This window comes from Triticum urartu, chromosome 3A (assembly GCF_056163025.1).
Source record: "Triticum urartu cultivar PI428250 chromosome 3A, HENAU_Tu73, whole genome shotgun sequence".
Lineage (NCBI taxonomy): Eukaryota > Viridiplantae > Streptophyta > Magnoliopsida > Poales > Poaceae > Triticum > Triticum urartu.
Genome location: NC_141875.1, coordinates 573,309,445 through 573,325,189, shown reverse-complemented (window position 1 = coordinate 573,325,189; position 15,745 = coordinate 573,309,445). Strand labels below are relative to the sequence as shown.

The following is a 15,745-nucleotide window of genomic DNA, read 5'->3' as shown; positions in this document are numbered from 1 at the left end:
GTTGGCACGCCCCCCATGGGCAGTCCGAATTGGACAAGGGGAGGGGGCGCGTCCCCCCTTTTCCTTCTCCCTCTCCCTCTCCTTCCCCTTTCCCCCTCCGAAAGAAAGGAAAGGGAGCGACTAGAACTAGGAGTCCTAGTGCCCCCCCCACTTGGTGCGCCCCTAGGGCCGGCCTCCTCCTCTCCTCCTTTATATGTGGGGGCAGAGGGCACCCCAACGCACATCAATTGTTCTCTTAGCCATGTGTGGTGCCCCCCTCCACAGTTTACTCCTCCGGTCATATTGTCGTAGTGCTTAGGCGTCACATCACCATCACCGTCACCACACCGTCGTGCTGACAAAACTCTCCCTCAACACTTTTATGGATCAGGAGTTCGAGGGACGTCATCGAGCTGAACGTGTGCAGAACTCAGAGGTGTCGTACGTTCGGTGCTTGATCGGTTGGATCGCGAAGACGTTCGACTACATCAACCGTGTTAAGCTAACGCTTCCGCTTTCGGTCTACGAGGGTACATGGACACACTCTCCCCCTCTCGTTGATATGCATCTCCTAGATAGATCTTGCGTGATCGTAGGAATTGTTTTGAAATTGCATGCTACGTTCCCCAACACAGATTACTTCAAGATCCTGGAGGAGAAGTCGGATACTTCCATTGAAGGCTCACCATCACTTAGTAATTAATACATGGAATGCTCTGAATAGAATGTCAAAATCATTGCAAAGCTAGTGCAGATAATCTTTTGGGTCTATAAGAAAGGAGATTAAGAAGCTGGAGAAAAGATTATCCACTATTCGGAGGAGCAACAACGGTTCTGGTTCTCCTCGTGAGGAGAAAGAGGTCGAAAGAAAACTGTGTGAAATGTTCGAAAGCAAGGAAATAATGGCCCGACAGATCTCAAGAATAGATTGGCTCGAGGAAGGGGATATAAATACTTTCTTTTCCATGCAAGAGCATCTGGAAGGAGAAGGGCTAATAGAATAAATTTGTTGCCTAAAGCTGATGGTTCCGTATGTGCAGATCAAAAGGGCATTCAGAGCATAGTTCATGATTTCTACCTGAACCTTTTCTCACCTGAACCATGCTCTTCTATGGAAGCAATCTTAGAAGCCATCCCTATCAAAGTAAATGCTCATATGAATGAGGCACTAAGCCGGGAATACACAAATGATGAGACTAAATTTGCACTATTCCCAATGGGACCTACGAAGACCCCTGGGCCAGATGGATTTCCAGCTATCTTTTATCAAAAGCACTGGGATCTATTGGAGCAAGACATTTGTGCAGCAGTAAGGGGTTTCTTGTCTAGGGATGATATTCCTGAAGGCTTCAATGACTCCATCATTGTTCTAATCCCCAAGGTGAACAATCCCGATTCTTTGTACAATTTCAAACCAATTAGCCGGTGTAATGTGATATACAAGGTAGCATCTAAAGTACTTGAAAATTGATTAAAAACTATTTTGCCTGAGATTATTTCGGAGCAGCAAAGTGCCTTTGTTCTAGAAAGAACCATCACAGATAATGTGTTAATTGCCTACGAATGTCTCCACTCTTTTAAAAAAAACAAAGGTATAAATCCCTCTTTATGCTCTAAAGATTGACATGACTAAAGCCTATGATAGAGTTGATTGGGCGTATTTGAAAGGGGTTCTTGCAAAAGTGGGCTTTCATGCTTCTTGGATAGATATTGTGATGAGATGTGTGACTTCTGTGAGATATGCAGCTAAAGTTATGGAAACTTAACTGATCCCTTTATTCCAACTAGAGGCATATGCCTGGGCGATCCAATTAGTCCATATTTATTTCTACTATGTGATGAAGGTCTATCTTGTCTTTTACAGCAAAAAGAAGCAGCTGGAGATATCAAAGGAATTCGAAATGGAAGAGAAGCCCCCTTATATCTCACTTGTTATTTGCAGACGATGTCGTCTTTTTGTGAAGGGCGATGATAAAAGTACATATAATATTAAGACTTCTCTCCAAACATATTGCAACGGATCAGGTCAGAAGATCAACTTGCAGAAGTCTTCCATCTCCTTTGGACCTCATTGTGATAATCAGGTGAAGGATCGAATAAAGAACAATCTAGGAGTACATGATGAATCACTACAAGCCACTTATCTAGGCATGCCTTCCTGGGTGGGATGTTCCCCTATGAGCAGCTTTAATTTTCTCACTGGAAGTCTTTGGAAGAAACTAAACGGTTCTAGTGATAGACTATTATCCAGATCAGGCAAGGAAGTGCTGCTAAAGTCAGTGGTGCAAGCCATCCCAACATATGTGATGAGTTGCTTTCAAATACCAGCGATGGTATGTGAGAACATGCGAAGACCTATCTCCAACTTTTGTTGGGGAATGGAAGATGGGAAGAAGAAAATTCATTGGAGGTCATGGGATTGGTTATCTACACCTAAATATCTCGAATGGGGTTTAGGGATTTGATGCTCTTTAATCAGGCCATGCTTGCAAAGCAATGTTGAAAGATCCTAGTTGATCCCAATTCCTTAGGCTTTAAGGTCCTAAAAGGGAGATATTTCCCACATGGGGATTTCTGGAGATCAGGATGCCCAAGATCAGCTTCCTATACTTGGCGTAGCATAATGTTTGGTAAGAAACTTCTGCAAAAGGGCTTGTTATGGCGTGTGGGAGATGGTAAGAAAATCTCTTTGATTAAAGATAATTGGATCCCAGATGCATTTCTGGGAATGCCATGTACCAACGTCCTGGTGGAAGAGGATTGGAATGTCAACCATTTGATCTCAACAGATGGTAAATATTGGAATGAAGAGGCCGATAATAAAATGTTTCCAGATGACCTAGCCATTAAGGTTCTAAAGATTCCTCTAAGTTCAGAAGGATGTTCTAACTTTGCTTCATGGCCATACACAAAGGGGGGCATCTACATTGTTCGGTCTAGTTACAACCTTGCGAGATCTATAGCTTTCTAGCAAAAACGTAGCGTTACTGGTAAATGATCTTCCTCTAATCTGGAGGAAACAAAAAATACATGGAGGAAGCTATGGAAAATACAATGCCCAGGGAGAATGAAAATTATCTTATGGAGAATGGCTCATAATTGTCTACCTATTGGAGAACAACTCCATCGACATTCAATCCAGACTAGGTACGAGTGCCCTTTTTGCTATAGATTTGAAATGGTGGAACATTGCTTCTTTCATTGTCATTCTGTTAGAGAAATCTGGGCTGACCTAAAAACATCCTTTCATATATCTTTAATATTAAAGATGTTCCTTAATATTCGGCAATGGTTGTTGGAATGGATAGACAATGCATGTGACCTGCAAGCTATGTTTTTGCCATGGTTATATGGCATATTTGGGACAATAGAAATGGTGCAAGAAATGGGGAGGGTTTGCTTCATCCGCATCGTGTGGCTCGGAAGATTAAAGCCTATATTGATTTCATCTTGTTGTATAATTTCAGCATGACAAAACCCACAAGGCGTGAGAACCAAACTTCAGTTCAAAATTGGTCTCCGTCGTTGAAAGGTTTGGTGATGGGTAATGTCGACGCTGCAGTATTCTCACAATCACGACGAATGGAAATTGGCATTATTATAAGAAATCACATGGGAGTGGTTCTAGCAGCCAAAAGAAGATATGTCAATCAGGAAGTAAATCCTTAACTTGCGGAAGCCATTGTCATGCGTTGTGCAATGGAATTTGCTGAAGAAGCTGGCATCCAAAGTATTGTAGTGGCTTCTGACTCTGAGGCATTGGTCACCAAAGTGAAGAATGTTGCAATGGATAGATCATAGATAGGTGCCATAACTTTTGATATTAAGAGTAGGGCATCAAAGTTTGTATCTTGTTTATTTACTCATATCAATCGGTCGTGTAATGAGGCAGCTCATGTCCTGGCAAGATCTTCTGAACATGATTGTGGTTCCTGTTGGTTTAATGTAATCCCTGATGTTATTAGGACCACCATATGTAATTAAAAATCGTTGATTGAATAAAAGTAGCCGCCTTTCTAAAAACATGGTTTTTCAATAGGCGTGTGCTAGGTGGCAGCCAACAGGCCGAAACTTGGGACCGTTGCCACACATCCATTAGATGTGTGATGACCCACAATTATACGGGATCAATCATAGTATTTTCGATAAGTAAGAGTGTCGAACCCAACAAGGAGCCGAATGGATCAATAAACAATTTTCAGTAAGGATATCACTTTAAGTGTTGTAAGATAGTTTTGATAGATAGTTTGGTAGCAAGATAATTTGGAAAAATGTAACAATTAACAAGATAGCAAGGTGCAGCAAGTGACCAAATCCTTAATTGTGCACAGGACAAACCGGTGGTACTTCATCTAGTAATTAATACGCTCTTGAGGGCACACTGGAATATCGCCAAGTTATTTTCATCATGATTCGTCGACTTACGTTCATTCCTTGATAAGTGTTATGTGGGTGGATCGGAGCCGAGGTACTATCCTAACTTGAGCAAACACCTACTTACGATTATACTCTCCATGCAAGCATCCGCAACTACAAAAGAAGTAATTAAGATAAATATAACCATAGCATTAAACAATTAGATCCAATACCGACCCTTACAGATTAATTCATAAACTAGCGTTTAGGTTTCTACCACTCCCACAAACTATCATCTAGAAACTAATGCCACAATGCCTTCCCCCTAGGCCCAAACATGGTGAAGTGCCATGTAGTCAACGTTCAAATAACACCACTAGAGAAAGAACAACAAAATATAATATCAAAACACTAAACGGTGATCAACTTCACATGATTACTAATAACAAGACTTATCCCATGTCCTCGAGAACTAATGTAACTACTCACAATTCATCATATTGATAATGATCAGTGCTATAAATATATGTTTAACAATATAAACATAACAATCTTCCACCAGTTAAATCAACAAGCATCAACTAAGAGATGTGATCAATACTACTAGCACCCCTAGGTACCAGTCTGAGGTTTGATACGAAGATTGAACACAAACGATGAAGTAGGGTCTGGATATGAGATGGTGTTGATGACGATGATGATTCCCACGATGAACGTAGTGTTGGTCATGATGAAGGCTTCAATTTCCCCCTCCCAAAGGGAAGTTTCCTCGGCAGAATCGCTCCGTCGGAGAGCAAAAGTGCTCTGCCCAAGTTCCGCCTCACAGACGGGGGCTGAAAGTCCCAATACTTATATTTTTTTTCTAGGGTAAATTGGATTTTATGGCCAAAGGGAATCAGAAGGCGAACCTCCAGGGCCCCAGATGGACATGTGGCACAGCTGGGGGTAAGCCGCGCTACCTGTCCATGTAGCTCTCCCGTGACCCCCTCTGGTACTTATTTTCTCCAACATTCTTTATATATTCCCAAATAATTCTCCAAAAATCCATGCTTTGTTTTGAACTCCATAGAATTGCTTTCTCTTCTAATGATATTTTAGGTCCAGGATTTAAGTTGTCGGTGATCTCTCTCTCTCTCTGCATGTGTGTGTAACTTTCATTTTAAGAGAGTAAATGCATTGGAATTGCACCATAATGTGGAATATATAATTGAAATAAGATAAATTATAGTAGAAAATAATGATGCAAAATGGACGTATCAGTGGGCTCACCCCAAACATTCAAATCCAAGAAACACTCGTCTCATGTCTTGTTGTCCTTCCTCTCTACCACCAGATCCACGCAAAAAAAAATCTTCGTCCTCTCCATGCACAAGCTCAGCGTTGCCACCCGCTCCCTCGAGCCACCGCTTGCAGTAGGGCGTCCGTTGTTTCGTGGCCTCGTGCGCGCCGCTCACAGCTCGCTAGCGAGGTATACATCACCAGTAGCGCCCGATCGTCGTCAGTCGTAGCAAAAACATTGTTGGTCACAAAAAAATTGCCTCGGGTTGTAGCAAATGTCGCCCAAGTCACCGCTCACGCCCGCAGTTGTTTGTATGCCCTTGTAGATTTTTCCGCACGGATGTAACTCTGCCACTGCCAGTTGCAACTCTCCACCGGGCATCCACCAGTGCTGAAGATGGCGGTCAGGTGACTCTGCGATCCCGACGAAGATATATTCTGGAACAGACGAGAGAAGATGTTGGAACCGATAGAGAGGAGAGTTGCAACCAGCGAGAACAGATGCTGGTAGCTGCAACACCATTGCCGTCAATACTGGAACCTACGACGGTATTTGTTAGGACGACCGAGAGTGGATGCATTATTGACTCGTCGGTCATAGCTTCTTGTGCGCCGATTGCAGCTTCTGTCGTCGACGTATGCGCCTTCTGTGGTCGATAGTCGTAGGAGGGGCCCCTTCGTCACAGCCCCCTTGCCAGCGAGGTTGCATCTCCTGTTCGCCACGGTTGCAGCTCCCCGCGCCGCTAAATGTAGCTTCTGCCATCACAATTGTAGCACGGAGCGCCGCCATCGTAGATCCTCCGTGACAATGGTTACACCTCCTTCGTGTCGACAGCGGTAGCCGCATCTGGTTGTTGGTCACATCCACCATGGTTGTTGACGTAGGTCGTCGACCCCAATGTTGGCCAACAACTAATCATCGACGTCGGGGCTCCCCCTATGTAGCGTCGCCCCGATCACCTCTCTCCCTTCCCCGTCTTCTCTGCAGCTTTGTCTGGGCATCTCCCATGCATCACTACCCCCTGCCCACTCGTCTTCCCTGTAGTGTGGGATGCAGCGCAGAACAACTACCATGGCCGCGCCACATGGGTTAGCTCACGGAGAGGGGTGTAGGTCGCCCATGGTCGCCGACGAAGGAAAGAATAAGGAATGACTAGTTGTGAAGAGGATATGGAATGAGCGGGGTGTGGATCCTACCAAAACTTGGCACGTGCAGAGCTCAGTTTTGGCCGTAAGATGTCACTTTTTTTTTGAAATAACCGTAAGATGTCACTTGATCTGATGGCACGCACGCGACCGGCCAAGCGTTCTGCAGGCCGGCCGTATGGAATCATTTATCTTTTAAATACCATAATTTTCTAAATGTTCTGTCCGTCTGCTGTGTATAATCTTATTACGGAGGAGTTATGAGCTGACCAAAAGCTCTCTTTGTTGAAGGCATGGTGTTTGAAATTCGAAGTTTTTCAAAACTGATACGCACACGCCTGCACAAACAGAGCATCCTTTTTCGTTTCTGAACCTGTTCGCAGATCTCCTTGCTAATTAAAGAACGACTTGGTGCCTGGGTCCTCACCGAGTCCACCACACCGCGTAAAAGCGTCCCCCAGCCCCAAGCCAGGTTTACAGTGAATCGCTCCCAACCGCCTGAGCTGCGACGACGCTTCCTCCCCACCCCTTCTATATATCAGCAGCCCTCGTGCAAGTGCAGCCTCTACTTCCGCCCACCACGCCACCGAAGCTGCCTAGCCAGCCTACTAGGCTTTTCAACAAATTTAACTCTTGCGCGCACCGGAACTCTCGCTCGTTAGATAGCGGCGTCGGCGGCCAGCTCGCGAGGCAGCACAACTCCACAACCATGCAGACGCAGTCCCGTCTCATCATGAACCCCAACGGCGGCGTCGCCGGCTACGAGCCCGCGGCGGCCGACGAGCAGCACGAGGCGGTGCTGAGGGAGCTGACGCACGGGCACCAGCTGACGGCGCACCTGCAGGCGGAGGCGCTGCGGGCGCTGCGCGGGCAGGGCCAGGCCGAGGCCACCGCCACATTCATCCTGCAGGAGGTGTCCCGCGCCTTCTCCGTCTGCATCAACATCATGGGCGGCTCCTCCCCGGCCGCGACCCCGACCACGCCGCCACCGGACGCGGCGGCCGTCGTTGCCAGCGGCGCCGCGAGCGGGCGCCGTGCTAGAGATGACGGCGTCCCGAGAAAGTAAGTCGCCTAGCTGCTAGTACTACTACTACATACCTGCAGTAAAGTAGAAGAGCATGATCGAGAAACAAAATAGGTCGATTATGTGGGGTTCTGATCGTGCGGAGTGCATTGTTTCTTCAACAGAGTAACAGTGACTTCCTCGCCGTACTCGGACGGGTACCAATGGAGGAAATACGGCCAGAAGAGGATCATGAGGACAAGCTTCCCAAGGTCAGTTCATTTCCATATATCTCGGCGTTCCTGTTGCTTATCTTATCCAGATAACTAATTAATCAACGGATGATGAGTGATTAAGTTGTCATGTCGCTCTAACAAGAAACGAACATGCTCCTAAAACTTGTAGCTAAGGTTTAGATCGTGACGCTTGTAGAGAGCGCGTACGGGATAATAGGAAAACGTGCAAGATTAGGTTCATTCCACGCGATGGCACCGGGAGATCCGGAAAGGGAAGCGCGCAAAGGACAAAACGCAAAATGTTGCGCGCTTGCCAGGCAGCGACCGTGCGCGCCTCAAAAAGGATGCTTGATCCTGATGAGCACCCGATCGGATCCCCAGTTCCCCACACGGCCACACGTTTGAAAGCATCGGCAAAGTAAAAGCCAGTTTTGATGCTGACCCTGTTTTCTCTTTTAGGTAAAGAGAATGTTTTCTTGATCATCCACAATTTTCATGCCTGAAAGTTACGCTTTTTTTTATTTTCATGCCTGAAAGTTACGTTTTGTGGCGCGCGGGGAGCGGGATCCTCGTGTGTGTTACTGTGTGCTAATTACCACGGTGAATGATTATTGGGTCGTTACTGATTTGACGTTAGTAGTAGTATTAGAGGCATCTCCTTACGTCACCAACCGCTAAATAATTGCTCTCAAGCGACGTCACCGCGTATTGCCAGCTAGCCGTCATGTGCTAAGCCTAAGATGAGACAGAATACTCCTCCTACCTAATAATACTCCTGCTGGACATGTGTAAAAGAGACACTAAAACGAATCTTAGTTCTTACTCCTACTTGTGTACGTGTACACGCAGGTGCTACTACCGATGCTGCTACCACCGCGAGCGCAGCTGCCCGGCCACGAAGCTGGTGCAGCAGCAGCCGCCGCAGCAGCGCGGCGACGGCGAGCAGACGATGTACACCGTCACCTACGTCGACGAGCACACGTGCCACAACATGGCGCCGCCCGAGCCCGAGGCGGCGGCACGTAGCTCCACGCCCGACCCGCTAGGCTTCTCTTCCGGGCTGCAGCCGAGGCAGCAGCAGTGGGGCGGCGCCGGCCTGGACCGCGGCTCCAAGGACGAGCTCGAGCGGCAGGCGCTCGTGTCGTCCCTCGCCTGCGTGCTGCAGGGCCACCACCAGAGCTACCCCGGGTCCGGGGCCGGCACGCCGGACGGATCGCCCTCGCAGGCCCGCGCCGGCGACTGCCCGTCCGCGTCCGGTCTCTCGCTCGATGCGTCCGACGACGTGGGGCTGGACGTCACGGACTACGGCGTGACGGACGCGCTGTATTTCGCTGCGTCCTCGTCGTATGGGCCAGGCGGCGACGGCATGATTCCTTGAGGGGCAGCGTGACTGATCGTGTCGATGATATGTAGATTGAGTTTCAGAGAGTCTACATGAGAAGCGCGAACGCAGCGGTTTTTTCGCGGGTGTTTACGAGGATGGCACACCGCTTGTCAGCCTACTCTTTTTTTGCTTGTCAGCCTACTTAACTACTCCAGCTATGTTTGATGTACGTGTACGTACAGGCCATATACAGGTCACCCTGTCCCTATATATATATGGTATTTGTAAGATCTAATATGTCGTGTGTGCTTCTCCGGTCAATTTTGATCAAGCTGGAGCTTTCAACCTGATGATTTCCCCGCTTTTGTTTTCTCCCCTTGTTTTCCTCTTTGGTTCATTTTCCTCAGAGGTGTTCTCATTTTATCGGGTCTTCCTCCCTACTGCATTCAGTAAACACTTTATTAGAGTATATTTTTCATCTTCACTAATTTTCAATCTGTTTTAGTCTTTTAACCTGATTTTCTCTCTCGGTATTTTCTATTGTTTTTATCTTCTATAAAACTATTTTCTTAGTGATTTCTTGCTTAAAACGATTACCAAGAAATACTATAGACCAAGCACACAATGGAGTTGATTCGAACAAAAAACATGGTAGATTCAAATGGAAACGATAGTTGGCTAAGCTAAAATTCTATTAGAGCACACTAAAAATGCAATAAACTCTGCGTAACACAATGCAATCGACTCAGTCTACAAATGCACACATTCCAAAAGGTGCATTACAAACTAGTATTAAATCATAGTATTAGTTAGTGCAAATTTTAAAATACACAATAGTGCAAAATAAAATAGATAAAAAATCGTCAATATGAATCTTGTTTTGAATATCCGATTGAAAAAAGACAATAGTGAAGTGGTTTTAGAATAGCACGTTTAGTCCAAAAGCAAAAGTTTTAATAAGTTTCTAAGTCACATTTTCGGAAAGTTGGTATCAAATATTCTGGAAACTAGCTCTTTTCAAACAAATATATTGGAAGCTACCTCTTTTCAACCAATAAACCTAGTGTGTAAAAGGGTGGCTTAAGAAAATGAACCGTAAGTTAGTAAGTAAGAACAGGTGAAATATAGAGAACTATTAAAAAATAGAAATATTTACTCATATCATAAAAAGTTAGCGTGGTTATTAAAATAGTTATGAAACTTGTACTATCTTCTTGTGCAAGATTATTTATAACACATTGATGAGCTTGGAATAGGACGTAGAGAATGATATTGGGATCATTATAGAAATTAGATGAAATTATTTCTAGATGTGTGGGGCAAACTAGAGATTTGCACTTTGGTCATCTAAATGATGGGCAGGTGAGAGGTAATTTACATCTATTCTAAAAGGAAATATGGCACATCGATCACATAGATGTGCAAGTTTTTTTTATTCATGCCAATATTCAGATATGTGTGTATTTCAGAAAATAGCAAGCACCTTTTAAATTTCAAGAAACTTAAGAGCTACGGCCCATTCGGCTTCTAGAGGTTTGGTGAGGGTCAAGGAAGGTTTTTTTTGTCATAAGTTCCTCCAAGACTAGGAATAGTATGTGCACAAGATCGTTTTTGCCCAACACATGGTTGAGGGCACTTAGCCAACAATATCTGAATTTATATCATATCGCTTAACGGCAACATGTTTCTGTGGTTGATGTTTTTTTAAGCATACTAATGAAATATTAGCTTTTGGTACTCGCTTGTTGGTAATAAGCGGATGGCCTAGTTACACCTCATGAATAGGTTGGTGAGGTTTAACCTATCACAAGAATTCAATGCCCTCCACTGAAATTTGTACGGGTTGGGTGTCTTCTCGGTGCGATCTATGTATGCAAACATGGTCAACAAGGGGTACATGTTTCATGGGTAAAACATTTAGAAACTCAAGCTCCCGCTGAAAATCAAGAGCTTTATGTGATATCTGTGTAAATGAGTGGTCTTGGAAAGCGACAACTTGGCGAAACACAGATGCCAAGGTTGTTAAAGTATTGTTATGACTAGGAGGAAACGATCCACCACTTATTTTTCTAGTGACATTTTTCATGACTTGTAGGCCATATAGTTCACATTGGTTTCAATCTTCAACGACCCACAAGCTGACAAGCATCACGAACATGTTCAGAAACTGGTTGACAGGTTTACACCCAATGTTTAAGGCTTACATCCATGTGAAAGTTGTCATGATGATTTTGTTTTAACAGGATTAGAGTTCCAATTTTTTGCAGGCCATCTACAAGAGGATATCCACTAGATCCATATGTGATCTTCACCTCAACTTGTGAAGGCAGGAGAGCCTCTGTTCCCTGGGTGCAACCACTTAGCGATTGCACCGCGGGCTTTGTGCAACTAATGTAGATGGCGTTCTATTAATAGGACCAGTGTGTGTGGTTGCACCATGCATGTAATCCATATTACTTATTGGTTGTCTTAGCCTTATCTGGATCATATGAATTTACCTACACATGATGCATTGTCATAACGATGGTTGCATGTTTTAAACTTTTAATCGATGTTCATACCGAGGCATATCATCTTTTTTCAAAGAAAAGGAAGATTGGTCCGTTTGTGCTTATCTATTCATACTCGACGAGTTGTTATATAAAAAAACAAGGACCCCCAATATAAAATTGATGCCCTTAGGTACGTCGGATCCCGATCAAATGCATGGCAATTACTCGCTGCAGCATGACAATTTTTTACACTACAAGGCAATTTTCACTTTAGAACATGGCAAATTTTATACAACAACATGACAAATTTATCTGTTTTCACATGACAAATTTGGAGCCTTCACTCAAAACGTTAAAGATATGATGTCAGATTTTTAACATTTCCCAAAAAGAATATGCGCATCAAATCACCTCTAAAAAAGAAACGATACACAACAGTTATGGAAACTTGGAAAGGTGGCCCGGTTCAATCTTCCTTTATGGAAAAGACGAATCAAGTCAAAGCATGTTGAAAATAGACACGTCTCATAATTGCGGTGTTAACGACATACTACTGCACACGTAGCCAGACACATTTTCCACTGTCCGTGCACAGATGATCGCGACCATTGCATTAGCCTTTAGCCAATGTGACCGTATCCATCGGCAGTGTTTGACCGACGGACTTCGCTTATCGTGCGACCGTTGCACGCACAGGCCAAGACCACGGACAGGTGCGTTGGACGTGTGAAACTTGTGAAGTAACGGCACGTACGTCGCTCGCTCGTAGGTCGCACGCCGGAGCCCTGTACAAGCTCCTACTTTCCCGTGCGTCTCGTCGTTTCCTGGGCCTCCGCTCCGGGGGTCCATGCAGCGCGCGCGGAACGCGACGCGGCACTAGCAGCCGGGCTCGTCCGAGTCCGACCGTGACATCACGGGCGCGCGCGTCACGCTCCGCCGCCGCGTCGACGTCACGCGTGTGTGCGCGTCGGCTCGTGTTCATCGCCCTCGCCGTCCGATGCCCGGGGGGCCGCGGATCGCGTGGCGCGGGAGAGCTCCGGCCCCACGGCCGCACGTGATAAGCGTTGAGCCGCTAAAGCAGCACCTTCATACGGGCTTCCGTTTCCTTCCTGCCTCTCACCGTCATCACGCTTTTATATTCCCTTTTGACAACGAGCTCTGATGGGGCTGACAGACAAATGGTACATGGACCATATGGGCCGGGTCTGTTATTTGCACAGTGATTCGTACCATCTTTTTTTGTCAACGATCGTTTTATGTCCAAGCATCTTCATAATATCGCGGCCCGGGGCCTGTATCGCCCAACAGACTCCTAAATGCACAATACGAAAAAACAAAAATACAGCTCAGGTATGGCCTGGCCAGTTTAACAGCTCAGGCCTGGCCAAGGCAGGCCGAAGCACGGATGCAGCAGCTTTGTAGCTGGGTCCTATAGCTACAAATGGCCCAGTGCTACTCATAATTAAGAGGAAACGCAGAAAGCCAACTGGATCAATATGGCTTGTGTTCTGTGAGTGAAATATAAAGTGAGATTCAGCGATCAGGAAATAAATGGTTTTGTGCCTTTGAGGGGGGCTCGACAGGGGACTCTTTGTCACCATATTTGTTCTTAACTTGTACTGAGTAATTATTGAGTTTATTAGCTCATAGAGAGAAGGTTCGTGATCACTCGGCAAAAAAAGAGAGAAGGTTCGTGACACTGAAAGAGCAAGGGTTTGCGGAAACACACCGTCCATTTCACATTTACTTTTTACCGATGGTTCCCTAATCCTTGGGATCGGGGTCAGTTTCGGAAACATCCATATCCTCTCGTGATGGGTGAGCACGCGTAGCGGCGCCCACTTGATCTCCCTGCTCCGGCGAGCCCTGCACCCCCTCTGCACGGATGCAGGGCCCCCTTCGTGCCCTCTCTTGGCCCCCGCAGCCGCGCTCCCTCGTGCTCCCCATCTTTCCTGCGGGATGGATTCTCGCCGAAGTTCTCAGCCCAGGTCCTCGATGATGGCGGCGACGCATGTTCTGTCTGTGTCGAGTGTCGATCTTGCGCCCTCACTCTAGCCACCCCCCTTGGTGTCCACGGTGGTACCCTCTGTCGTTGCGCCCTTCCCCCTCCCTCCGATGTCGTGTGCACCACCTCACCACCTTCCACCTCGTGGGGCTGAGTGGTGGAGGACGACGTGGAGGTGGTGCTGGAGTTACCACCGGGAGAGACAAGCATTGCTTCATGCGATCTCGATCTGGTGCCAGCTAGCCTGCTCATGCCCGGATCCGATGGGATTCCCGTGGGGGCCGCAAAAAGTGTAGTTGGAGGTGTAAATTACTCATTTATGAGGCTAAACTTGTTTTACTTCGTGTTGGTGTCCTGGATATAAGTGGAGATTCACAGGTATTTATGGGGAGCCCAAGATGGAGAAGGAAGAGACATGGCGGCTTCTGTGTAATTCGCATCACCAGGAGAAGCTCTCGTGGGTATGCATGGGGGACTTCAACGAGATCCTCTACAAATTTGAGAAGCAGGAGGGTGTGCCGAGAGCACAAATATATATGGACCGCTTTCATGATGCCTTGAATTTTTGTAACCTGGATGACCTTGGTTTCGAGGGGGGCACCTTTATTTGACGCAATAATAATTATCGCATGTAGGGTTATATTCGGGAGCGTCTTGATAGGGTTGTGGCAAATCCACAATGTTGTGCACGCTTCCCAGGTTACAAGGTGACTCATGGATGTCCCGAACATTCTGATCATAGGACCGTCATCATGGATGTTCACGGTGCGAGAAGGAAGGTCATGCCCAAACCGAACAATCTTAATAAGCACTTCGAAGCCCGCTGGTTACTTGAAGGGACTGCGAAAAGGTGGTTGTTGAGGCATGCGATGAAGTTGTAACAAAGGGCAATGGGAAGGCGATGGAACACACATCAAAGAATTCTCACAAACTCTTGACAAATGGAGTAGAGAAGTGTTGAGTGATGTTCAGAAAAGAGTAAAGAAGTTGCGGCAGAACTTGGAGGAGTGCTTTAGGAAAGATTTGTCGGAGACAACGGTGAAATGTGAGAAGGTGGCGCGGTACAAACTTGGACGTTTGGAGGAGTGGCTTGATATCTTTTGGCAGTAGCAGGCACATGTGAGCTATTTAATGAAGGGAGATCATAACAGAGATTATTTTCATGGTGTAGCATCAGAGAGGAAGATGCGAAATATGATTCATGAATTGAAGGAAGAGGATGGTGTGGAGGTAGAAGGGGACGAGGGCTTAAAGGCTCTCATAACTAACCATTCCTCTAGCTTGTTTACCCCCATGGCAGGTTGACAAATGGAGCATATTCTACATTGTGTTATGCCCCGAGTGACTCCACAAATGAACACCTTCCTCCGGAAAGAGTGCATGGCTCAAGAAATAAAGAGTGCATTTTTTATAGTTACTGCCCAGTTTTTATAACTATATCCCCCTTATTATTTCTTAAAGCCCATTTTCTTGTTAAGCCTAATGCATCCCTCCTCCTAGGAAAGATTTGTAGCCCAACGGGGCGGAGAATAACAAGTCCACCGGGATTGTGTACAACTGTCAGCCCAGTTGCATTGCTGATGTTGAAAAAAGGCCTGTGTAGTAGAGTACAACCTTACATGGCTACTCAGCCCACATTCAGCGATGCCAGAAAGGCCCAAACAAGGCTTCTGTACAACCTTTTGAAGTCAATGAGCTCAATTAATAAATTAAGAAAAAAGTTAGAGTACAGTGGAACCTAATTAAAAGCTGTCACGAGCGAAGAAATAATTCAACAGGTCCCACTTGTGCGTGTGTGTGTTTATGTGTGTGTGTGTGAGACCCATCGGTCGATGCTCGTATATACATCTTTCAGCCATATGCATTGATGATGCTTAGTAAAAACTTATATAGTTGACACAATCATATAGAACATCATAGCACACT

At 45.9% G+C, this 15,745-nt stretch overlaps 1 protein-coding gene across 1 annotated transcript; it reads left to right on the top strand.

Moving 5' to 3' along the window:
• The first annotated feature begins 7,309 nt into the window (after positions 1-7,309).
• On the top strand, positions 7,310-9,617 carry LOC125548761 (uncharacterized). Its single transcript, XM_048712305.2, has 3 exons — positions 7,310-7,821; positions 7,948-8,034; positions 8,848-9,617. The coding sequence occupies exons 1-3, from the start codon at positions 7,469-7,471 to the stop codon at positions 9,374-9,376; spliced, it is 969 nt and encodes a 322-aa protein (XP_048568262.2). The 5' UTR covers positions 7,310-7,468; the 3' UTR covers positions 9,377-9,617.
• The last annotated feature ends 6,128 nt before the right edge of the window (positions 9,618-15,745 follow it).